We start from the raw sequence: 26862 nt of genomic DNA on the forward strand, positions 1-26862 counted from the left end.
CAGCGGCGATGGCTCACGTGCCCAGCCGCTCCGCGGCATGTGGGATCCTCCCAGACCGGGGCGCGAACCCGGCTCCCCTGCATCGGCAGGCGGACACGCAACCACTGCGCCACCAGGGAAGCCCCTCGATTTATGGTTTTAAATTGGTTTTCTGGGAGGCAAAAGACACTGCAGAATGAGAGCGGGAATGGCTGAGAAAGGAGTTACTAACTCTAGAAGGAGGACACTGCATCATTTGGGAGAGAGAGCACCAAAGCTGGAATGTCGTCGTTCGGGTGTCTTTCTCCTAAGATAACTTTACGCAAGGCTTGCTTGGACTCAGGTGGTTTTTAAAAACAGAGATGGGAAGGCAGAGAGGAGAGGAGCAGGGGGCTTCCACCTTTCAAGCCCCTCCCTAGACCGGGGGCCTGAGAGTCCGGCAGGCAGGCAGGGCCAGCAGGTCCCAGCAGAGTGGCCATGGGGTGCCCGGAGACCGCAGACAGAGCAGCGTGGGGAGTGGAGCCTTGGGAAAGGAAACGCCAGGAGCCCAGCATGGACGTGCAAGCGGGCAGGACGTTGGGGAAATGGCCAGGCTACTGGAGCAGTGGGTCTGGGGGTCGGCTTCCCTTACAGGTTAGGTCTAGAACAGGAAAAAAAAAAAAAATAAATAAAAAAAAAAAAATATATATATATATATATATATATGGCCAAAGGCTGTCTCCCGGTTGAGAGCAAAAAAGACCAAAAATGCTAACCTGGAAATTGGTCCCATTTACAGCTGTGTTATCAGAAGTTGGCTTTGCTCCATTATGTAAATAAGTGATTTTTAAAAAAATTTTTATTGGAGTACAGTTGATTCACAGGGTTGTGTTAGTTTCTGCTGTACAGCAAAGTGAATCAGTTAAACATACATATAAGCGATGTGTGTGCATTTCACAGCACGTGAGTTAGACTTCCCTGGATTCCCTGGCACGTCGGGTACCGTTACCCAGTTCACCCTGCTCTGTTAATAACTGATGGTGTCCAGCAGTGGCACCAGGCCCGTTAACTGGCTCGGTGGTTCCTGTGGCTGGAGAGGTCTGCTCCTTGCTGGCCTCTGATCCTGACACCAGGGGCAGGAAGAGCCCCACCTTTATCCACCAGGGGCCACTTTCCTTAATAAAACCTATCAGCATTTCAGCGGCAAAGAGTCCTCATTTGCTTCCATCCCCTGTACTTTTAACGGAGACGGTTGCTGCTTCATTTTCAGCTCAAGGCTTCACCCAAAATGCGGATGCTTACCAAATCGCTTTGGGGGTACCAAATGGACTCCCTCCTAGACGGCGCGCACTCTTTATCTCCTTGTTCCTGTTCACTACCTACTTTCAGATGCCTGAGCATATTCGCAATTAGAGTAGCTAGTGGCGTGTCTTAACCTTTCTACTGAGATTTCATCATTAATGAATTCACCCTATAACTGAAACACGCTTTGCCAGTCTGTTTATTGGAAGCCAGGGGACAAAAGAATAACAAAGGATGACCTGAGGCCAAAGGAAGTCACAGCACAGTATTCTTGGAGCCCTTCAGCTTTCCAAGAGGGGTCTGGGGTGGAACGAGATTATGGTTGGGTGGCGCTGAATTAAAGACAGATGGGAAGCAGGGTGGCTGCGCCCTAGGCAGCCTGGCTGACTCTCCCCGTGCCAGGACAGTCCCTTTACTTTGCGTGTTATTATCATGGCCCCACTGCTGAGCCCTCACCAGGTGCCGGCACGGTGACGAGCGCACGTACATACTTCATCTCCTTCCTACCATACAGTCATCCTAGGAGGTAAGTATTACTACCATTTCCCCTTTAAAGTTGGAGAGGCTCAGAGCGGTTGAGTCGCTTGTCAGGTGTCACAGGCAGGGTTTGAGCCCAACAGCGCGTCCAGATGCTGCCTTGCTGCCAGCATCCTCGTCCTGTCTGCGACGGCTGGGTCGCTTGGGACACCGAGGTGAAGTGCCTGCAGATTCTGCATAGCAACTGTGGTCAGGGCCGGATGTCCTCCTGAAGGCAACGGTCAGCAGGGTCACATTGGGGATGGCACAGTGCCTTCCCAGCCTGCTGGGTCCTTACCTGAGTTCTGTGGGCTGAGTTGTATACCCCTGAAGTACGTACGCTGAAATCCTAACCTCCAGTACCTCGGAATGTGACTTTTTTTTTTTGGAGACATGGCCTTTAAAGGTGTGATTAAATCAAAATGAGGTCGTTGGGGGAGTGGGCGGGGAGGTCCAAGAGGGAGGGGATACAGGTATACATGTAGCTGATTCACTTCGTTGCACAGCAGAAACTAACACAACACTGTAAAGCAATTATACTCCAGTCAATCAATCAATAAAATGAGGTCATTAGGATGGGCTCTAGTCCAGTCTGACTGGTGTCCCTATAAGAAGAAGAGATTAGGACACAGACACACACAGAGGGAGACCATGTGAAGGTAGGGGGAGAAGATGGCCGTCTGCCAGCCAAGGAGAGAGGCCTCAGAAGGAACCAGCCCTGCTGATACCTTGATCTCAGACTTCTAGCCTCCAGAACTGGGAGGACATAAATGTCTGTTTTCTCAGCCGCCCAGCCTATGGTACTTCGTTACGGCAGCCCTTGCAGAAAAATACACGTGGTCTGAAGCTTCTGTTTCCTCTTTGTCCACAGTTGGCAGAGAAGAGAATGGACGTAAAGTCAATCTACATCAATCTCTGGAGAAACAGAGATTTAATGAGGTGTTAAAACAGACTTTTTTAAAGCCTCAGAACAACAACCAAAAAAATAGCTGGTAGTTTAAAATACGATCTGCAGACACACATCATAGAATAAGTATATGTAAACAAAGTAGGCAGCTCAGGTTTTCTCTTGAACCGGAAACGGGTCCAAGATAAGTGGTAAAATAACCCACGCCTCCAAGGTGACCTTCAAAATGGCTCGGCCTTTCACCTGGAAAGAGACGCCCTATGTTGTCAGCCCCTGGGAATCAGTCGTATCCAGCTTGTGTGAAGACTTCTGTGTACTTTGTCTCAGGATTACAGCGCGTTGTGAAGCCCCCAACCAACCACTTGCTCATCTATTATGCATCATGTCAAATTACTGTCAGAGCCGCAGTCCTGCCCGGGGAGCAAAGAGTGAGCTGGGACTGCTGACTGCAGCTGAGCTAAGCGATCTGTCCTCTTGCAAAGCATCCGTTTCCCCGGTGCAGGGTGGAGAGGAGGATCCCGGCCTCACAGCCCTGTGCAGTGAGCTGCCAGGCAGAACAAAGGCGCCTCCCAACACCTTTGGACATGGCTGTGCCTGGATGCACACAGACACTCTCTACAGGAGAGAAACAATCCTAAATTCTTCACCAGACAGTTTCTGCTGTGCTCGGTTCTGGAGGAGAAAAATGTTCAGAGGACCCGCCACACTGACGGGCAGTGCCTGACGTTAACCAGGACTGCAGCCTCAGATGCTCGTCTGGTCCAGGAGCCTGATGACACACTGCGGGCCCCTACCGGGCCTTTCATTCATGATCCAGGTGGGTGAAGCTGGTGGTTTCTCCCACTCCTGCCCTTGACCTGGGTCTGACCCAGAGGAGAACCCCTTTCCACGGTTTAGAACAGAGCCTTCCCAGGGGCCTCCTGTTGGAGTACTGACTCCACGGCCCTCTCCCGTCAGGCCGGCCCACACCCAAGTGCACGTGACCGTAGGCAAGGCTTGATTTGGCAGGAACTGTTTTGAACAGACGGTCTCACTTCCTTATGCTTTATCCAGCAAATATTCTTAAAACACAAAGGACGATATTTTCTACTAATTACCCTCATTTTCTCACAAATAACAAACAATGAACAATTGTGCAATTCAGGGCTAGTTAGTAGCCAGGAGTTTAGGTCTACCTGAAGCTTCATTGAAAGCACTGGCAAATACAAAATAGCACCGCGGGCCAAAAGGAAATTGGATTGGACCAGTTGTCCCTAAGATAGACCCTAATAATGTTGAGAGTAAAAGGATTCCATAATGTGAGGCACCATTGAAACACAGGCAAATTCTGGAATATGGGCCTGGAGGATCAAGCCTCACGACTCTACCAGCAATGATGTGCAGACACTCTGCCGTAGAAGTGTTGATGGGTGGTAAAAAGTGTGGTGCCCGGGCATTACAGCAAGAGAATGGTCACCTTCAGAACCTGGAATTTTTAAGAACACACTCATTATTAGGAGGATGATGGTGATTGAAATCAAGAACAGATTTCAGTACAGATACCACTTTTGGAGCATTTACTACAAGTCAGGAAGCTTTAGATGCAATATTTAATGAAATATTGATCATAAATCTTTTGATAGGTATTATTATCCCCATTTGATAGAGGACAGATATGAGGCTCAGAGAGCGAAATTAACTTTCCCAAGATCACACAGCTAAGAATTCATATCTTGGTGTGTCTGACTTTTACGTTTGGGCACAAAACAGCTGTTTCCTGCCCCTGTTCGTGTTCCACATAAATGTTTACCTTGAACTCTTCATCACCACCCCTCTCCCCTGTGAGTTGTTACTGGAACCATTGGTTGAGTTTCAGATAGAATTCATACACCTAACAAATGTTCGTTGAGCTGCTTCTACGTTCCTGGTTCTGTTCTAGTGGCTTGGGGAATGTGGGAAAATGTAGAAGAGAAGGCAGAAAGCCTTTCACTGGAACTCAGTCTCCAGTGTTAAAGAATTCTAAAGAATAGGAGGAAAAATTAGAGGCCACCAAAGGCCCAGAGAGAGGAGGAGGGGGTTAGAGTGTGCCTGGCTTCTCTAAATGCAGGGGTCCAGGTCACTTGATCCAGATGGTGGCATTCCAAGGTGTCAAAGGAACTAGCAAGTGAGAGAACACTGACTCACAGCTCCTGGTCTTTGAGGAGAAAGGAGAGCAGAAGAACGGAGATGGGCAAGAGAAAAAGAAAGACTCCACACATTCCAACTTGCATGCAAGGTTTGATCCCAGGCCAAGTGCTAGGCTGGATTACTTACAGGATGCTTTGTGAGACCTTAAGTTAACACAAGTGGTGTTCATCGCAGCATTGTTAGCAGTTGCCAAGGTATGGAAGCAACTAAGTGTCCATCGACAGAGGAATGGATAAAGAAGATGTGGTACCTATATACAATGGAATACTACTCAGCCATAAAAAAGAGTGAAATAATGCCATTTGCAGCAACACGGATGGACTTGGAGGGCATTATGCTAAGTGAAATAAGTCAGACAGAGAAGGACAAATACTGCATGTCCACTTATATGTGGAATCTAAAAACTACAACAAACTAGTGAATAAAACAAAAAAGAAGCAGGCTCACAGATGTAGAGAACAAACTAGTGGTTACCAGTGGGGACAGGGAAGGGTTCTTGTGAGACTATATGAAATCATATGTGTGAAACTTTTGAAAATTATAAAGCACTATAGAATTTAAAGAATCTTTCATTCAATTAAAAAAACAACTAAAAAAATTAACATAAGTGATGATCACTTGGAGGACAGCTGACATTCTCCAAGGATATGTCATGTCAGTTAAGCACTATTTCCTTTCGTGCTGAGAATTCCTTAGTGGTAGCTCAAGAGTATATGGTAGACCCTATATAGACGAACTTCAGCAAAGCATCCGACCTCATCTTATAAGAAGCTTGCGTGGAGAAACAAGGGTTGAAAGCGAGGCATGTAGGTGCTAGAATAATCGCCCCCAAAAATGTGTGTCAAATATCAATGTCAACCCCAAGGGAAATTTCTCAGGACCTCTAACTGGCCTTAGTCTGGTAGGTATTTTTTAGCAATGACTTTGGTAAAATCATGAAAGTTACATTTGTCAAAATTGTAAATGACCCAAATTGTAGGAGGGATAATGCTGTCGTATGTTAAAACCAGGATCCAGAAAGATCTGGCTGGCTAGAAAGCAGGGCCAGATACAATACGAAATGTAATAGGAGTAAGTGTAAAGTGTCCACATGGATCCACAAACTACAGGAGCGGGCTGGATGGCGGGGAGGGGCAACCTGACAGCCACACCTGTGAAAAGGACGTCAGTGGACTGTAACTGTAACATGAGTCATTTGCGTGATGGAGCCATCAAAAAATTCTAATTTAATCTGGGTTACATAATAAACTACAGTCATTTGAATTTAGGAACTGACCGTTTTGTCCTTTTCTGCAGTGATCAGCTTATACTAGTAATGTTGTATGGGGCCACATTTTAAGAAAGACAGGGATTAGTGGCAATGAGGGTGGCAAAAAGACCCCAAATCAAGTCCCACGAGATGTGATAGAAAATCAGGGATAAACAGTCTGGAGAAAAGGAACTTCCAAATATTTGATTGTCCATATAAATAAAAAAGGTATGAAATTGTTTTTAAGAGGTAGAATTAGGACCACTATGTAGTAGTTTTATGAAGCTAGATCATACATCAGGATAAAAAGAGAGCGTTCACTCAGAGCTCTCCAAAGAGCTGTGGACTTCAGCAAAAGTACTGAATTTTGCATTAGTAGAAAAAGTAACTAATATTCATGAAGCACCAGCCAGACACTGTACTTTTTCACATACTCTCTTATTTTACCTGCACAATAATTCTGAAAATTCTGCCTTCCACCCATATTGGATATAAGGAAACAGATTCACAGAGGTTAAGTAACTTACACAAAGCACGTAGCTAATAATACAAGAATGAAGTTTTGGCTCCAGGTCTGCCCAACACCCAAATCCGTGCTCTACTGGGATATGTTGCCTGGAGAGCCTTCTTAAGGAGGGATTTATGTTCCTAAAATCACTAATAATAATAATAAAAATAATAGTAATAAGAGCTAATGTTCACTGAAGGCTTACTTTGTACAGGCACTAATCTAGGCAGCTTATACAAAGCAATTCATTTAACAGCTGTATGAAGTGGATATTATTATTATTTGCATTTTACAGATGATGAAGCGGAAGCACAGAGAGGCTGTGTAACTGGACCAGGTAACTATCCAAGCCAGTATTTGGACTCAGGCAGTCTGGCTCTAGAGCCTGTGCCTTTAAACACATTTTTTGTTGCCTGTCTGCGTTCTCAGCATCAATGAAGGGCCGCTGCAGTGTAGTAAAAACTTTTGCCCAAGGATGCGAGACTTCAGTATCTGAATGGGATCATTTACTTTGACTCTAAGCTTAAGTTCCCTTTGCTTCATTTGCATTGACTTTGGGTTGAAAGACAGTTGTCTCCATGTTGAGGTTGGTATAGGGCGAGCCTTTGTGTGACCCAGATGTTCAAGGGCAGGGGCTGTACCACATTGTAGACTCCCCATTCCCCAAGCCAGAGCACTGCACCTGTGAAAACAAGAACGGCAGTAAAACCCACAGCCTGAGGAAGCTGAGATGGTTGACTACCACCTAGAATTTGGTAGAACTTTAATTAAATGCTCAAAATATAAATCATTATACATTTAGTACTTTTCAAAAAAATAAAAACCCTAGGGTTTCCCTGGTGGCGCAGTGGGTTAAGAATCTGCCTGCCAAAGCAGGGGACACAGTACTTTTTACCTGGTACTTTCCAAATACATGTAAAGGCAAAAAGCATCCACGAGCTGGTGGAGGTCCCTGATGTGTGGAGGACAGAAAAAAAGCCCTGGGCTCTGAGATGGGATGAGAGTTACAGGGGAACATGAGGTGGAGATTGGCAGAGCGTGATGCCCAGCTGTCCTGGCTTCAGGGAAACCGTAGCTCTCACCAATCTTGAGTTGCACACATCTGGGCTTGGCTGCAGGGCTGGTGGCTTGTGTTTATGTCTCGGGATGAAGTGAGCAGAGATTTGTGAGAGCTTGATTTACCCATCCCTGTAAGTGTTGTTCTGATGCCTGTCTACTGCCTTTTGTGCTGAGTTTTGACCACTTGGAACATTTAGAACCATGACAAGCAGAGCAATGGTTGAGGCAGTTGATCCCTTCCAGGTCTACTGAGGACAGCAGGGCAGCCATCTGGCTTCTGAGCTGTGGCCCTCCACAGGCCAGTGGGGTCTCCCTTCAGGGCTTTCATAGAGGACATGCTCAGGGAAGATTCTGACTCCCTAAATCATCTGCTTTCTGAAATGTTACCAAGAAATGATGAAAACAGTTGTGACGCTTGGTGGCGCCTTCTGGGAGGCTAGAGTAGACTTAGAACCCTGACACTCCCAAATGCCCTGCCTTAGATGGGAAAGGGCCCTGCAAGTTTGCAGTGTGGGACTCAGGCCCCACTGGACTGGTGTTTTTTGTTTTTAATTGAAGTCTAGTTGATTTGCAACGTTGTGTTCAGTTGTGCTGTACAGTAAAGTGATTCAGTTATACGTATATAACTGGGCCGGGCCTGGGCCTCTGCTCCAGGGTATTAATTCAAATTTTAAGCTACTAGAATATGAATCACATATTCATAGATTATTGACTATAAATGGATCTTGAACGGGTCCTGCATTTCACAGATGAAAAAACTGAGGCCTGGAGACATACAGCTAGTTGATTTTTAGATTTAAGACTCCTACGGCTCATTATCAGATTCCCAAAAAGGGCACTCGGGCACCATCTTGCCTCCAGACACTTCTACTGCCCCCAGGCAGATGGGGGTCACTTTACTATGGAAACCTCCACTTTCCTAGAAAACACAGCCTCTCTCACCACGAGAGCTGGCTGTACTAGGTGTTTGTAGATTCTGAGCAAACGGAAAGGAACCATAAATGGGAATTGTGGTGAGATGGGAAATAGGAAAGCCCATCAGGAGCCTCAGGGAGTAAACAGGACCCCTGAGAACGACAGCTCCTGGGGTGCAGGCCAGAGTCTAGGATGGGAGGAAGCGACAGCAGGAACTCAGGTGTACCCCTGCAGTTTTCTCTGAGCTAGGGAACACCCCAAAGCAAGGGCAGCTCTCTCTCTCAGCCATTTTTTAGTCCTTGAATCTCGGGAAATCACCAGAATCTGTTTCAAGGGTGTACAATGTTGCCTGCAGTCAGTAGTCAGGGCCAAGCAGTATGTATCTAGACAGTTCCTAGGGTCCAATCTAATTTATTTTTAAAAGGAGCTGTTGGTATGTGCCATGGAATCCATGCAGCTCTGAAGAAGTCACTGCTGGTAGTTCGGATGAAGGCAGTCCTGGCTGTGTGTGAAGGACACACAGGGAAACTGCCTTCAAACGTCAGTGGTCAGGGCTTTCCTGGGGGCGCTGGGGTTGGGAACCCGCCTGCCAGTGCAGGGGACACGGGTTTGAGCCCTGGTCCGGGAAGATCCCACTTGCCACAGAGCAACTAAGCCCGTGTGCCACAACTACTGAGCCTGTGCTCTGGAGCCCGCGAGCCACAACTACTGAGGCTGCGTGCCACAACTACTGAGCCCGTGTGCCACAACTATTGAACCTGTGCTCTAGAGCCCGTGAGCCACAACTACTGAAGCCCGTGAGCCACAACTACTGAGCCCACGTTCCACAACTACTGAGCCTGCCCTCTAGAGCCCGCGAGCCACAACTACTGAAGCCCGCGCGCCTAGAACCCATGCTCTGCAACAAGAGAAGCCACCGCAATGAGAAGCCCGTGCACCGCAATGAAGAGGAGCCCCTGCTCTCTGCAACTAGAGAAAAGCCCACCCCTAGCAGCAAAGACCCAACACAGCCAAAAATAAATAAATAAAAACAAATAAATTTATAAAAAAAAAAAATCAGCAGACACATAGCCACACACCAGTCTCCAGCCTTGAAAAGCTTTACAGCTAATATAAATCAGTTCCATCCCAAATGGCACATTATGGAATTGGCCTTGTCCATAAACACTTCTGTCCTTGAGATACAACAAAATTTCATTTCAACTTTTGTAAAATTGTTCTCCTGAGTTAACAACCCTGATTTTTTAGCCCCTGTTGAGTTTGTGGCATCTTTGTTTTACTCCAGGTTCAAGGTCAGGAGAACACAGACTGTTCATCTGACAGTGAGTTACACAAATCTTTACATCTCTTCAGTTTGAAGGAAGCTGTTTTTTAAAAGCAAAAATCCACTGATAAGCCAGAGGTAGAGCCTTTAGGATAACTTCACTGAATTTTTCTTTCTGAAGACAAAGTATGCCCATGGTTTTAAATAGTTTGGGCACAGCTCCTGAAAATAGCAAAGAGCATTGCCCACACATCTGTATAATTAGTTGCAGGGAATATACCTTAAATCCACGTGACCATTTCTGCAAAATCCAGGGAAGCAGATTCTTTATGGTCAGCACTCCACACAGGCCCCTTGCACAATCACTGAGCATGAAGTGGCAAGGGAACCATTGCAACAGGCTGTGTTTGGTTTTCTCATTCTGTCCCAGCCGGTCAAGTGGGAGAGCACCTACTCTCTCTGTGATAAATATATTCCACTTTACCTGGCACATCAGACACCACTAAGGTTTCACCAAAATAAATCCAGAGAGTGGAGAAGTGAATTGGGAGCCCCTAGTTCTACACTCAGCCCTGCCACTAACTAGCTCTGCAACCCTGGACAGGGCTCTTCACCTCTGTGCCTGAGCTTCCCTATGTGTAAACAAGGAAGTCGGGTCTCCCACATCCCTGCCAGCATGGATAGTCCAGTTTTACGATATCCACTTGCTAAACTTTCTACAGTATAAACATGCTGATGTTGCCAAATATGCCTAGATATCAAGAGCCGAGTTGTGGTCAGTTATTCACCTGGGACAGTCAGGTGCTCTCCTAGGTCCTGGCAGGTTCAAAGGTGACTAAGACTCCTTCATTCAGGAAGAGACCAGTAGTCAACTGGAAGAGACATGGATGCAAACAGTAATTATAAAACTCTGGGGAGATGTGAGGGAGCTGACACAGAATATTGCAGGGGCAGATTTGCAGGGTGCTGGGAGGAGAGGCAGGTCGAAGAGGAAGCCCTGGTGGAGGAGATGCCTGGTAGCTCTGTGGAGGGGATAGCAGTGGAGGGGTGTCTTCAAAGTTCTGAAGCCCATGAGAACCAAGTTCCGCCCAGTACAGAGAACTGCCCTGATTCCTAACGAGGCAGGACCCCACCTCTGTGCTCTGCAGTCCTGGCTGGCTCTTGTGACAGCAGCTCTGATTTCCTGTGGCCAGCTTTAGAGGACAGACCATCAGGACAAGTATTGTTCATTCTCCTCTGAGCAAGGCCCAGGACGGCAGAAGATACAACATGAGTGACAAAGGTACTAAAGTCAAGCTAAAAGTCTTCTGGAATCCGCATAGCATAATTTAACTATCCCATTATACCATTGTTGCTTATCTGTGGGTGGATCTATGAAACAGCTGTATGAAATAGCTCACTGTACATTGCATTACTCCCTTCAAAGCTTGGGCTTTGAAGATCGCCATTCTGGCCACTGACCAAATGCCATTGCCTTTCCTTGTGACAGAAGCAGAGAGCACCCCGGTCATTGGTCCAGGCCTCAGTCTCAAGCCTTGGACTTTCCATTGCAAAGATGGGAGATGGGCTGGGACAGAGAGGGAGGGCTGTTTACCCACGGTCTTCAGGAAATTCGACCAGATTTTTGGAATTTCTGCTGGTCATCTTGCTGCATGGATAGAATCCCAGGTCCCTGAAAGGTGGTGTTGGAGAACAAAAGTGAGCACACAGGTTCAGTTGTTGAACAAGGCTCTTCTCTTGTTGAACAATTATTAGAAAGTTCTTCCTCGCAGTGAGCTAAATAGGCCCCTTTCTCCCACTCCAAAGCCCCAAGCAAATAGCCACCCACTGGGAAGAAAGCCAGTCCAGCCAGCAGGTGAATGCAGGCATGTGCTGTAGCTGTGCGTTCCACTTCCAGGACGCTGGTGGGCACCATCAGACCCCATATCACCCTGTCCTTACGAAGTCTGAGCTCTAGCTTTCTTTAGATGGCCAAGGAAAGGTCCACAGATCCGACATGACTTTTCCACTGTGATAAAAATGCTGCTGGGTCATGTGTTGTAAAAATGTATTCCTGGTTCAACTCTTGACAACTTAGTGAAACTCAAAACGAGTCCTTGCTGAAAGGCAGCAAAATAGATGCAAAAGCTCAGCAGCTGTTATTTTCTGGGACCCGTTGATCAAGCGCCGGGGACTCTGTCCCTCTGCTTTATAGTGGAATGTGCTTCATTAACGCAGTAGACGGACTTTTCCTGAAGCACTAGTCCCATCTCAGGGCTGACAACTCTCATTAGAGCTCATCTCCAGCTTATCTCCTACCTGCACAGGAGAGGAATCCCATCTTGCAACAGATGGTCCTGTGATGTCTTCTGCTACAGAAAACCTCGTGTCCAACCTCATTGGATTAAGCGGACCACAAGCCAAGGTTCCCAGAGCAGCTTTATTCTGAGCGGCAGATATTTGAAAGAACTCCCTAGAACAGGAAGAATGGTTTCTGATATCAAGCGGCTGTTTCAGATTGGGACGAAATGCACAGCAATTCTGGGGGCCCACCCTTCTTTTTTTTTTTTTTTTTTTTGTTTGCGGTACGCGGGCCTCTCACTGACGCGGCCTCTGCCGTTGCGGAGCACAGGCTCCGGACGCGCAGGCTCAGCGGCCATGGCTCACGGGCCCAGCCGCTCCGCGACATGTGGGATCCTCCCAGACCGGGGCACGAACCCGCGTCCCCTGCATCGGCAGGCGGACTCTTAACCACTGCGCCACCAGGGAAGCCCGGGCCCACCCTTCTTAAGTGGCCAAAGGACTTCAGCTGGCGCTTGAGTCTCCACATATAAATGGAAGCTGTTGGTCATTCCTGTCTTTGATGCTTCGATCTTCACCTTTGGATGGAACACAGAAGTACTTCACAGTGACCGGCAGGTTAGCCAGGACCTTATGGACGGGACAATGCTCAGGGAGCAGGCACTCTCTCTGCACTTTTCAGACATTTCTGCTGTTTGATTACGCGTGCAAAACCAGCTGAGCCCCAAACAGCAAACAGATTCCTGTGGAGCAGGCTGTGAAATTCCTAGTTAGTGGGACACGTATGCAATCTGTGCTTCTCTGAGACACGGTTAAGGCTCGACCATTCCTGGGGGAAAATCTCAGGGAACAGAATCCTTTGTACACTATGAATGCCCTTCACTTCTCTCAGATCCCTTTCCAAAAAGGTCATCACCACTAACATCATGGAAGACCTATCTTTTTCTGCCTCTAAATGTCTCAGGTATATGTTTTAGGAACAGACCAGTAACAAGAGAGATGGTGGATAGATAGATGATAGATAGATAGAGATGCATGCAGTTTCAGACAGACACAGTTTTTGGACTCACAGCTAACAGAGCACTCTGCTAGTTGCTCAGAAAACCTACAGTGTAGGAAACCAAGCTAATAAAATGATTCAGTATTTTTGCTGTGCTGTAAACGTTAATCTTTTAGATTGTTTAAACAAGTCTTTACAACTTGATTTTAAGATACAAGGATACTTGGCTAAGCCTGGGTCTGCTGGGGAAGGGAAGATGTGTAACATTAAAACATATTCATGGTTGTAGAGCAGAAACTGACACACCATTGTAAAGCAATTATACTCCAATAAAGATGTTAAAAAAACATATTCATGGGAAATACAAACACATTTTCACCTACTTATGAACAAGAGTGGCTTACGTGGGAAAACCCATTTTACTTAAAACTCCCCCAACGATGTCTTAAAATGTTCAAAATAAACTTAAGCCTGATTCATAACTTTGGTTAACTGGTCTCTGCTTCTTCTGTCAACCTAAAGCTCTAAATAAATGCAAATGCAAAAAGGGGGGCGGTATAAACATTTACCCCAGTGTAACTGGATGCCACTCTGACTTTTGCCCTTTAGAAAGGTTTTATTTTCTAATCGCAGCATCTCAAAGATGAAAAGCATTCAGGACTATGGAGTCCAACCCCCTGCAATGCTGGAGTGATATCTTTTACAACCGCCTTACAGCCTGCTCATTAGTACTCTAAATGAAGATGCCAGGTGGCACAGGGCTGTATAAATAGCTGTGCTTCTAGGCCATTCTGCCATCTACCTTCCAGTAAAGTGCTTCAGTATGTGCTGAAGTCTAAAGAACTACCCCTTGGATGCTAAATGAGCATCCAAATACACCCCCCAGGGGCTGGAAGCTAATTCTCTCCAAGACACCTGTTTTCTTTATAAAATAGTTAGGTATCAGATATTCCCTAATCAGGAGTCGGTAGTGAATTTTAAAGTAACGCTTGGGTCATCATTAAACCCCTTAACATTCTATTATGAATGCAGTTATTCTTCAGGAAAATTTTCTAAAATGTACAGAAAACTATAAGAATGAAGATATTTGTCACCTTTTTATTATAATAGGAAAAAATGGGTGTAATATAGTGTCCAATAATAGGGGAATAGCTGAGACTCTCACAGTGTAATCCACCAGCCCCAGTTCTATGCAGACTATCACAGAATATCCATGCAGGTATCCATGTGGAATCTCACTGCCCCAGAGCTACATAGATGAAACAAAAAAAAAGCCAGTAAGTAGAAAACCATGTAACATCAAGGGAACATTCTTAGGAGATGTCATCAGTTAAAAAGCACGATATGGGCTAACGTGACCCAGTGATCACACCTGTGTAAACACATCTCTGGGGGAAAGATGGGAAGGATCCTCTCCATCTGTTACCGAGCAATACTTTGGGAATTTATCCTGTGTCTCTGTGCCTCTGCCTTTCCCCAAACCCCCAATTACTGCCCTATTGATGTACTATTTTGCTTTTTCAGAAACTATTTTCATTTCTTCCATTACATTCTTTTACTTCTCCCATTTTCTTACTCCTCTTAACGTCTTCTGAGCCAGAGCCCACACATTTAACTTTCTTTTGCGTATCCAAATGTACTTAAATGACATTTCATGTTTTTTCTTTCTTTTTTTTTTTTTTCTTTTTGGCCGCGCGGCTTGCAGGATCTTAGTTCCCTGACCGGGATCGAACCTGCGCCCCCTGCAGTGGAAGCGCGGAGTCTTAACCACTGGACCTCCAGGGAAGTCCCATTAAATGACATTTTGTCTTAACTGGCTGTACGCCTTAAGACCTGTGAAAGGAAGGAGATCAAAGGGTATCACTGTGATTACGGTTCTAATTTTTGCAATGCTAATATTTCCAATCATGATTTTTATTTTCAATAAGTACAGTTTGTATTTGCAGCCAAAGGGAAGCCCAAATTAGTCATTCAGTAATTCATAATTCATTTAATTATATTTTTTATTTCATACATTATTCAGTCTCTCTTTTTCAATCTATCTACCTAAATCTATATATTTTTGATCTTCGACTCTGTGTGTGTGTGTGTGTGTGTGTGTGTCTCCCTGAAATAGGATAACATATTCTATCACCATCAATATATACTAACATTATTGCAAGCTTATTTCAGTACAAGCTGTGGACAGGGTTGGTGGGGGTCCAAAACATTGGCTGATTGAAGTATTCCAATGACCCTGAGTCATTGAGTAAAAGAAACCAGACACAAAAGAGTATATGATGTACAGTTCCATCTTTATAAAGGAAAAAATAAACCATGGAGACAGAACTCTCCATACTGATTATATTTAAGGGGATAAATAATGACTAGGAGAGGGCACAGAGGAAGCTTCTGGAGTGTTGGTATATATTCTATATCTGGGTAGAGATGGTGTTACATGTATGATTTTACTTTACAAAAATTAAACTGTACATTTTAATCTTTTTGCACATAAAGACATATGTGTTATACTCCGATTTTTAAAGAAGAAAAAAGTAAAATAATTCCATTTACAATATGATCAAAAAGAATAAAATACTTAGGAGTAAACTTAACTAAGGAGGTGAAAGACTTGTATATGGAAAACTACAAAACATTCCTGAAAGAAATTAAAGATGCAAACAAATAGAAAGACATCCAGTGTTTGTGGTTGGGAAGACTTAATGTTGATAAGATATCAATAATACCCAAAGCTATCTACAGATTTAATGCAATTCCTATCAAAATCCCAACAGCATTTTTTTCAGAAATAGGAAAATCCATCCTAAAGTGCATATAGAATCTCAAGGGATACCAAGTAGCCAAAATGATCTTGAAAAAAAGAGAACAAAATTAGAGGTCTCACACTTCCTGATTACAAAACTTATTATAAAGTTACAGTAATTAAAACTGGCGTGAAGTGTAGTACTGGCATGAAGACATATAGACCAATGGAACAGAATAGAGAACCCAGAAATAAACCCTCACATACGTGGTCAAATGATGTTGACAAGCGTGCCAAGACCATTCAATGGGGGAAGGGACAGCCTTTCTACAAATAGCGCTAGGAAAACTGGATGTCCACATGCAAAAGAAGGAAGTTGGATCCTAACTTTACAACATTCACAAAAATTAAATCAAGATGAGTCAAATATCTAAATGTAAGAGATAACACTATAAAACTCTTAGGAGAAAGCATAGGGGCTCTATGGCATTGTATTTGGAGATGATCTCTTGGATAAGACACCAAAAACACAGGCAACAAAAGTAAAAATAGATAAATTGGATTACATCAGAATGTAAAACTCTTGTGCATCAAAGGACACAATCAACAGAGTGAAAAGGCAACCTATGGAATGGGAAAAATATTTGCCAATCATATATCTGATAAGAGGTTAATATCCAGAATATATGAAGAACTCCTATAACTCAACAACAGCAATAAAAAGAAACACTGAAAAAATAAGTAAAGGACTTGAATAGACATTCTTCAAAGATGATATATAAATGTCCAACAAGCTCATGAAAAGATGCTCAACATCACTAATCATGACAGAAATGCAAATCAAAACCACAATGAGATATCACCTTACATCCATTACGATGGCTAAAATTTAAGTTTAAAAAGCCCAGAAAATAATAAGTGTTGATGAGGATGTAAAAAAATTGGAACCCTTGTGCACTTTTGGTGGAATGTAAAATGGTACGACCACTATGCAAAACAGTGTGATGATTCCTCAGAAAATTAAACATAGAATTATCATATGATCCAGTAATTCCACTTCCGGGTATACGTACAAAAGAATTGAAATCAGGGTCTCAAAGAGGTATTTGTATATCCATGTCCATAGCAGCATTATTCACAATAGCCAAGAGGTAGAAGCAACCCATATGTCCATCAGTGGATGAGTGGGTACACAAAATGTGATATATACAACAGAATATTATTCAGCCTTAAATGGAAGGAAATTTTGATACATGACACAATATGGATGAACCTTGAGGGCATTATGCTGAGTGAAGTAAGCCAGTCACAAAAGGACAAATACTGTATGATCCCACTTATACGAGGTGCCTGCAGTAGACAGATTCATAGAGACAAAGTAGAGTGGCAGTTGCCAGCAGCTGTAGGGAGGGAAGAGTGGGGAATTGTTGTTTAATTTAGAGTACTAAGTTTCAGTTTTGCAAGATGAAAAGAATTCTAGAGATTGGTTACACAGCATTGTGAATGTTTTTAACACCACTGAACTATATACTTAAAAATGGTTAAGATGGTAACTTTTATGATATGTGGATTTTACTATGATTTTTAAATTTTTTTAAAAGAAATAAAGCAAACAGAGAGAGAGACAGCATGAACTTTTGGATCCAAACTTAGCTGCACTTGAGAATCATTTGGAAATTCTTTAAAATACAGTGCAGTCACATTTTAATGCAAATTTGCAGTAACAAGATACAAGTATGACTAATGTTTCATTTATGCATAAAATTTCAAATAATGTGACTCCCTCGAGATTTTAAAAGTTAAACAAGAATCACAATGTCAACTCGGAGAGGCCAAGGGAACTATAAATGCTAGGTGGCAGTGTTAACATGAGCTGGCAAATAGAAACATGGTGCTACTGTGGGAAAACAAATCAAGACGTGTAAATGTTGAATTGTGGAATGCTGTCAGGAATGTCACCCTCATATAAACTGCACCATTCTCTACAGAATCCTAGGCCCCTCAACGGGAAAGTATGACTGAATATGTCTAGAGCTGAATCGAAGCAATTCGTATTTTTAAAAGTTCACTGAGATTTCTAAGACTGATGGTCTATGCATCACTGTTTGAAAACCAGTGGTCCCCCGTAAAGGAATAAGCACACTCATTCTGTAAAAATAAATTATTTATTAACACATATCATGAGCCAAGCTCAGGGGATATAAGATGGAGCAGAAATATGATGACCACATGTAGCTTACGTTCTAGTGAAGTCAGATGATTAAATAAGCAGTTACAATAAAGGGTCCTATACGTATGATGGGGCATCCAGGGCATTAGGGGAGCACATATCAGGGCACTTCACTGAAGGGGGTATATGAGCTGATACCCAATGGATGGAAAGAAACTAACTAAAGAAGGAGGAAGAGTGTTTCAGGGGAATAGAGGATCCGATGAGACCCAGAGCGGAGAAAAAAAGAACACTGAATCCAAGTGACTGAAATGAGTTCAAGGTGGCTTAAATTCAGAGTAGGGGTGGAGAAGTGATGGATAAAGGCTACAGGATGGCCAGAGGCCAGGTCAGAAAGGACCTGGTAAGTCTGTGGGGAGCTTGACCCTCATCCTAAGGGAAAGTGAGGGAAGAGGAGGATCTCTCTGACTGCAGCATGGAGTATGGAATGGATTGAATTGGAGGAGAGGCAACCGTGGAGAGAAGCTCAGATTCCAGTGACCGCAGTCCAAGCGAGAGGGGACAGAGACATGGGCCAGGTGGTGGTCATGGCAATGAGATACTTAGGAGAAGTAACTTGTAAGCCTTGTTGATGAATGAGATGTGAAGAGGAAAAAGGAGACGTTAAGAATGATTCCAAAATATCTAGCCAGTACAAGAAATATGAATCGTGGTCCCTTATGGTGATTGAGGATTGAGGGGGAACATGGGGAGTTCCTTTGGGGAGGCTGAATTGTTGGTGTCTGGGAATGTCCAGGATGCAGATGGCACCAGATAGGAGAAGCGTCCTGTCTACAGAGTCACTGGCTGGGCTTTGAAACTCTGACAGTAGATTAGACTGCTCAGTGACTGTTTGTAGGGTCAAAAGAGGGGGAACTAGAAGAGAACCCTAGGAGAATACCAAGGAAGCCTTGGGAGGGTGTGGAGAGGTAGGAGGAAACCCGGGGGAGCGTGCTGAGTTGGAAGCCAAGAAGGTTGGTTAAAGGAGGAACGGTCAACAATGTCAAAGGCTCCCAAAAGTAAGACCGGAAAGTACCCATGGGATTTAGCAGCTGGGAGGTCATTGGTCATCGGTCTAGGAGTTTGGGTGAGTGGTGAGAGCAGACCCTGGATCAGAGAGAGCGGAAGAGTGAGAGAGGTGGTCATGCGGACATGAATGCAGGTGATGGTTCTAAAATCTTGCCTCCGAAAGAGGGGAAGAGAGAGGAAAAGGGGCTGAAGGTGCTTGCTCTTGCTTTGGGGGCGTATTTTAAGGTTGGCAAGGCTTAGACATGTTGAAATGGTGATGGAAAGGATCCAGAAGAGAGAGGCGGTCTTTGGGAGTGTTCATTGAGGAGTGAGCACAGGCTGCAAGTCTGGCTCCACCACTATCTGATTGAACTTAAACATGAGCGCATCATTTAATCTGTCTGAGCCACAGCATCCTTATCTGTAACTAGTAGGGTTTCTCTGTATCTATGGCTTTTAAACTTCACCCCTCAAAGCTATCTCAGGGCACTCACTTTACAGCTTCAATCACAGCAACTTGACCTCTCGTGTTTTTAAATAATTTTTATTTTTAGCATTTTAATACTTGCACATACGTTGGAAAAGCAAATGAATAAGAAAACAATTATCATTAAAAAATGGTAACTCCTGTTCCACACCCACTCACTCTCAGTCACTCCCAATTCTCCCAATTTTGTTTTATTTCTTTTGGGAGCCTTAAGTCTTATCTTTATCCCTTTTTGCCACAAGTATATGCCTTGTCGTGGTTCTTCATTTTGCTTGGTACTTGGTGAGTCCTTTCATTATGAAGACTCATGTCCTATAGTTCTAAAAAACTTCCTTGAATTATTTATTTTCTATTTTCCTCCATTTCATTTTTTCATTTTCTCTTTCTGGTGTTTCTTTTTAAGTTCAGTATTGGACCTTCTGGCTTGACCTTCTCATATTAGCTTTTCTTTCCATCTGTCTTGCTCTCACTTTCACTCTCTCCCCCTCCTCGAGTTTATCTTGACTGTATATTCTAACTCTTCTATTAATTTTTAAAATTTGGCTATTCTGTATTTAATTTGCAAGATTATTTCCATTTTTATAGCCATTTGTTCTTGTGTCATGGGTACAATTTCTTCTCTCTCTAAGGATATTATATCTTCCCCAACCCGACTGTATAAATCCTAGCTATCCTTAAAGGTTTAACTCAAAATCTTATCTTTTATGAGACCTTTTCCAATCAGTCCAACTCTCTCCACTTGATAGGAATTCTATAGCATTATTATATTCCACACCACCTAATAGGTGATTTTATTTAAACTTGCATTACTTCCTATTGAGGAATCAGTCTTATCTTCCCAATTTTACCATAATTTTTTCAAGAGGAGGGACTATTTACTTGTTTTGTATCAGCTACAGTGTCTAGAATTGTGACTATAACAAGTGATAAAAAGTGCTTGTTGATTTGAATTAAATGGCAAGCCATCCTAATCCCACCAAGCCAGCCTATCCCAGTCAGAGTTCTTTAAACAGCACCAAGAACATAGGTCTTTGTTAAATAATATGAGCGTAGAACTTATAGATTTTTATGGTTTTCCCCACCTTTCACAGTGTTTCATTCACACCTAATTCGGTAGCAATATTTTAGTGACTTGCTTTTATTAAATCTTCCTTGAAGCTCTCAATTTAGATTTCATAGGAAAAGCACAACTTTCTTTTCTCAGTCATACTTCATTGGTTTAGGAAATATTCAATTGAATTACGCGCTTGAAACAACCAAGAACAATTGACACAAGCAGGACTGGAAACAAAGACGTTGAAATCTTGGCCAACACATGATTCAGTCAGTAGGAACCGCAGGGCTTGGGCATGCTAGGCAGTAACCTGCCAGCCTCAGGCCTTTATTGTGCCAGGAATGAAGGGCATTAGACTGTCGTGTCAGCCAAGTGGAAATCAGTCAAGAGAGTATCTACTGTCCTCTATTCTTGGTACACCAAGAAGAGGTGGATTTGTGCTTCTCATTTCTCTTGGGTCCCCTTGCCATTCAGGGTATATGTGGGCCATATACCCAAGCCAGCTGACATGGATTAGTGCACAGTCTTTGGTCTTAAAACAGCACTAGGCTCACTGGCTCAGGGGTCAATCATCTTGGTCTCATTAGAACCAAGATCTACCCGCCTAGCCTGTAATCCCCTGACCGTGAGTCCTCAAAGGGCCAACAGAGCTCTGCTGGGCCCAGAAGTCTTGCCTTTTCCATCTCCAGGATGGATCCCCTCTCTCCTCCCCACTTCTGGTCAACAGCTTGGGCCGTTCACTACCCAGCCGTGTCTGTACCCCACCCATCACTTCTACAACCATCACACATTGGATGAATCAAACGTAGATTCTCAGAGAGGACGTAAGGTGTCCAGTTGATCTTGTACGGCCCCTGCAACAACATGAATCATTTCTTATAACAGTCAGGGGAAACTTGGAAATCCTCCTTGTGTTATGTTCCCTTAAGCAGGGTAACAACCTCTAAGTTTGGTTGAAATAGGTTGACATTAATGACAAGAAAGAATACTTGCATTTCCTGTTGATTATTCTCAAGGGACCGGCATCACTTTATAGCTGCCATAATCACAAACATGAAGGAAGCTGCCCCTGGTCACTGTCCCTGGGGGAAAGAAGACTGCCCTGTAAATAGGGGCTGCAGAAAGACCCATGGAAAATGCAGCTGAACTACTGTATGAAAATTACGTGGCAAACAGAAATATCAACATGTCAGTTAGATGCAAGTTCCATTCCTAGAGAGCCAAAATGGAATCAATTCAGTTGAATTGGTTTCATGGTAAATTTAGTGATTTGAATGTTTTATAGTTACCTGCTGCTGGTTTAGGAGCAACGTAAGACTCTGGGTTCAGCAAACGGTGATGAGTTTTCTGTTTCTCCTATGGATATCCCATAGTGGAGCAATGACCAAAGGCAGATGGCATTTTAGATTGATGAAAAGAACAAACAAGATTTAATTTAAAATCGCCTCAAGTCCCCTTTGACTCCTGTTTTCCATTTTCCTCCGTGACTGCTGCGTTTTCATGCTGAGTGGCATGGGCTGCGGCTCTTCCCCACCTTAGCGCATATGGCTCATTGTCGTTCCATTTTCTCTCCCTGACTGCTCACTCGCTGGTACGTGGGCCACCCTGGGCCCTGTCGTGAGCCTGGATGGTGATGGCTGTGGGGCAGCATGTCCTCACTCGTCCCTGTCCTTGGCCGGGCTCGTGGGGCCCAGCAAACGATGCTCTCCACTCCCACCCAGGGCAGCGGGCAGCTGTCTGTAGAGCCAGCCCCCTCAGCCCTCTCTCCACACCCTCTGCCCACAGCCTCCTCTTCCCATCTTCTTCTGCCTGGGCAAGGTTGGCTTTCTTTTTCTTTTCTTTTTAAAATTTATATTGTTTATTTTATTTTTGGCTGCGTTGGGTCTTCGTTGCTGCGCGCGGGCTTTCTCTAGTTGCGGCGAGCAGGGGCTGCTGTTGGTTGCGGTGTGTGGGCTTCTCATTGTGGTGGCTTCTCTTGTTGCAGAGCACGGGCTCCAGGTGCGTGGGCTTCAGTAGTTTGGGCCGTGGGCTCAGTAGCTGTGGCTTGCGGGCTCTAGAGCGCGGGCTCAGTAGTTGTGGCTCACGGGCTTAGTTGCTCCACGGCATGTGGGATCTTCTTGGACCAGGGCTCGAACCCGTGTCCCCTGCATTGGCAGGCGGATTCTTAACCACTGCGCCACCAGGGAAGCCCGGCTTTCTTTTTCTCAAGCAGCTTTTCAGATATCAATGATCCTTCCCCTAGAATCTGGAATGATGGCATTGGAAAACTTTCTTCTACAGGCATTCCCTCACCTCTTCCTCTCTTAAGATGCTGAGCTCTTGGACCTGCTCATTCTTCTTGTGCTCACCTCTCAGATGGTGTGGGGACAGGCCCTTCCACTCGGTGAAATGACAAACTCTAGAAAGTGCCTCGTGGAGAAAACATATAGACAGTTAACACCGTTGATATCAGAGCCAAAATATATTAGATGTGCCCAGGAAATGACTGCCACTGCCTGATCACAGACAATTTCATTTGGGGGCAAATTTGTTAAAAATACGTTTCAGTGAGTTCTCTTCAATATCCAGCCCCCTGAGAAGAAAAGGTCTAGAGATGTCCTTCTCTTACTAACCAAGTGGCAGAATCCCTTAGGCAGTCACCGTGGAGTTGGGGCTTCTTCAGATCAGATGGTCCCAACATTACCTTCTGCCAGCACCATCCATTCCAAACCCAACATGGACAGAAAGGAATAATCCATGACAGCAGATCCTTGTGCGACGCTTTCGTCAATGGACTGAAGCATAGGCTTTGATAGAAAGATGTTGATAAAACAGAATAATAAATAAAAGGACCCCACCCCGTCCTGCATCTGCTAAAAAAAATAAATAAATAAACTGGGTAGAGGGGGAGAAAAATGGTCTGTCTCAACCCAAGAATATAATAACACTGACTCTCTTTCCTTGTTTTAGGGAATGCTGTCGATTTTTTGGAGACAATGGCTTGACTTTGAAGGTGTTTTTTACCAAGGCAGCACCCTTTGGTGTTCTTTGGACACTCACAAACTACCTGTACTTACATGCAATAAAGAAAATAAACACTACGGATGTCTCCGTATTGTTCTGCTGCAACAAAGCTTTTGTGTTCTTGCTCTCATGGATCGTTCTCAGGGACAGGTTCATGGGAGTGAGGGTAAGTTCCTTATTCTCTGTCTTCCTCCCTCACTCAGTCATGCCAACCAAAACCTGCCCATCGGCTTGCTTAGCTCCATGTGCTGGGCCGTTAAGCATAAGCTGCTAACCACTTTCCTTCTGATTTGCAGCAGAAAAGGAGCCCGGCTCTCGGGGTGCCTTGCAAACCTTCTTGCTCGCGAACCATTCTAGACAAGCGTTCATTAAAGCACCTTTCATTTCAAGCATTTCAACAAGCATTCCCTAAAGTGTGTGCTGCTCGGGGACCCCCCCGCACCGGGAGGAGTGATGTGCTCACCCCGCCTTTCAGGGGTCCTGCGGCCTGGAGCCCTCTGCTTAACACTGCCACTGTCTGCTTAGGAGGTATCTGAAAGCCAAAGGTCCTTCTGCATCCACACGGACGTGCAGTCTTGGCGGCCCTTTGTCTGGACCATGGGTTCAATGCCCAAGTGGGGCCGGACACACTTAATGCCAAGTCCAAACTTTGGAGGGACAGTTTCACTCCCTTCAACCCCAGAGCAAGGGAGAATGAAATGATACCCCTGAAGTACCTCTGGTTGTTACATCTGAGGCTGCGTAAATTCCCTTAAAATCAAGTCAGATTTAGCTAGTCACATTTCAGAACAGTTGTGTGAACTATGACAAGGGCGCTATCAAACATGAGCCGAAATATAGATAAAAGGAACAGGTGACATTTAGCCTTGACAGAATCCTGCCGGCTTCTGCTTGTCTGCCTCTGCTGGCCAGGATCTGCCACTGCCCCACCATCACCTTGTCACAGACAAGGACAAAAAGGATTCGACCAGGCAGCTGGTAGTCCTGTGGCCAGAGCACCTCGCTTACTCCTTCCTGCACCCTCAGGCCGTGTAGGAAGCCCACGAAGCTCAGAGTCCCTTTGAAGGGCAGTCCCTTTAGAGCAGCGGTCCCCAACCTGTACCGGTCCACGGCCCGGGGGTTGGGGACCTCTGCTTTAGAGTGAAGGCTGCTGGGAACCCAGCAAGGGGCAGGCTCCAGGCCCTCTGCTTGTGTCCTTGGCTGATTGTCCTGGAACGGTGCCATCACCTTCATGGTGGATTCACGCCCACCTAGTTTCTCAAACAGCAACGGGGACTTGAGTCAACTGCTGAGTCAGATTTTTAGCTTGCAGTAGCGGGAACGTTTGTTTTGAGGCTTCGTGTTAATTTTGGAATAAGAACTCAGCTCACTGTGCTACCACGCAGAAAAGCTTCGAGCCAATAAACCATCGAATACACCTCCACTAGAAATGAGGTACGACCGGAGGCAATCGGTCCAATCGCCCGTGCCTGCCTGGACGCCGAAGATTCGGATGTCCTAGGACCCACTGTGGCTTTATTTTGAGGTCAAAGGCCAGGGGAATGCATGGAGCACTTCTTGGCGTGATTCTGATGTCCCAAACAAATTCCGGATGAGATTGTTACTGTGAAAAGAGGCTTCAAGGTTCATTCTGCATCTAAGCAGAAGAAAACAAAGTTTTTGAGGTTAAAAGAAGGAGGTGTGAAAATACTGAAACCCACTTGGACTCACAGAGAACAGAGTGGCACACCCAGATCTTTTCCTCGTTGCTATTCATGGGGAAGAGGGTTTCCGCTCACATCCCTGAGCTGTGATTCAGTCCTGCCATCCTGGCCACTTGCTCAGCTTGGGCTGTGCCAAGCACTGTAGACTGAACAGATTTTCCTGTTGAAGCCTTTGGCACGAGGTCAGTGCCGAAATGAAGATCCGGGAGCCGGTGTCGGTGATGGAACTTCGTAACCTGTAAAGCGCCACACGGTTGTGGTCTCTCTAATAATCATAACTCCTCTTAGAAGTAAGTGACCTGTCCTCTAAGGCCATCCCACTCCAAGTCAAGGTGGAGCGCCCTCTTCTCATCTTCAAGAGTTCAGAGAGCTAGTAAAATCTGTAAGATGTCAGCAGCTGGCCGGTATGACTGAAAGGTCCCCCTCGAGAAACAGATGGAGATTTGAGCCCAAGATAAGACCTAACCAGTACACAGGTTCTCTGAGACTTCCCTCGGACTGCTGGGTTAGCTGGCACCTTCTACTGGGTCATTGCCAGAGATTGAAGGGAACTGACACTCTTTTCCATCCTGGAGGGCTGACCATACTGGCCTGAGAGTCACACAGATGTAGAGCACAGATGTTTGTGGAACAGGTGACATAGAGGGCCTGAGTTATTAAGGCAGTGAGTCAAATCACAAGGGCTGTGGTTCCTAGAAAACATCAACAGGGCCGAGTCGTGCAGACAGACCAGGGAGAAGAAAATGCTTATCTTCGAATGCTGGGGAGATGGTGGCCACATATGGCATCAGAGGCGAGTGTATGAGAGGAGCCCACATTGGCCCCCATATCACCCCTTGACTCTGTGCTTAGATGTGCGTTTCACATGTCTTCCAGGCTTGGGGTCGTAATGGGTCCTCTAACCTAGAGTCGAGCGATGAGGGTTTGGGTCCACTCTCATGAGCTGTTGGACCTTGAGCTAGTTACTTAACATCTCTGAGCCTTAATTACCCGACGTTAAAATAGAATGTTAGTACTCAGAGGACAGTTGTAAGAATAAAATAAGGTATGCATGCCCGACACATGAAACCCAATAAATGTCATCTTTTCTCAGTGTTGTTATTCTTCTTATTCCTTCTCAATAAGAGGCGTTTGACGGACCTGCCCAGTTCTTTGGCTGACAGTGTCAGAGGCTGGCAGCTATTTAGGGAGGTTTGGTATAGCAGAAGCAGCAGGAGAATGAGAGCAAGTAGAATTCTGGGGGCAGGAGGTATGGCCCCTCCCAGGCCAAAGCCCGCCCGGCTGTGGTCCGCAGCTGGATGAAGGAGGGGTTGACCAGCCGCACTACCCACAGCCTGCATCTCGGAGGAGGCGGCAGATGGGACCCTCAGCTCTTCAAAATCACCCACTCCAGCTAGAGCGTTCACACCAGGAGGACTGGAGAAGAAGCAAGAAGACAATCCAGGGCTTCCCTGGTGGCGCAGTGGTTGAGAGTCCGCCTGCCGATGCAGGGGACACGGGTTCGTGCCCCGGTCCGGGAGGATCCCACATG

The 26862-nt window shown here is 45.2% G+C and overlaps 1 protein-coding gene across 2 annotated transcripts in view; it reads left to right on the top strand.

The window, feature by feature from the left end:
- Positions 1-26862, top strand: part of SLC35F3 (solute carrier family 35 member F3) — a 296200-nt gene that overhangs the window by 258383 nt on the left and 10955 nt on the right. For both annotated transcript variants that reach the window (XM_024115727.1, XM_024115728.1), the window contains one exon: positions 23575-23794. In XM_024115727.1, coding sequence (XP_023971495.1) covers positions 23575-23794 — 220 coding nt within the window. The remainder of the gene's footprint in view (positions 1-23574; positions 23795-26862) is intronic.

The sequence above is a fragment of the Physeter macrocephalus genome, chromosome 20 (genome assembly GCF_002837175.3).
Source record: "Physeter macrocephalus isolate SW-GA chromosome 20, ASM283717v5, whole genome shotgun sequence".
Taxonomy (NCBI): domain Eukaryota; kingdom Metazoa; phylum Chordata; class Mammalia; order Artiodactyla; family Physeteridae; genus Physeter; species Physeter macrocephalus.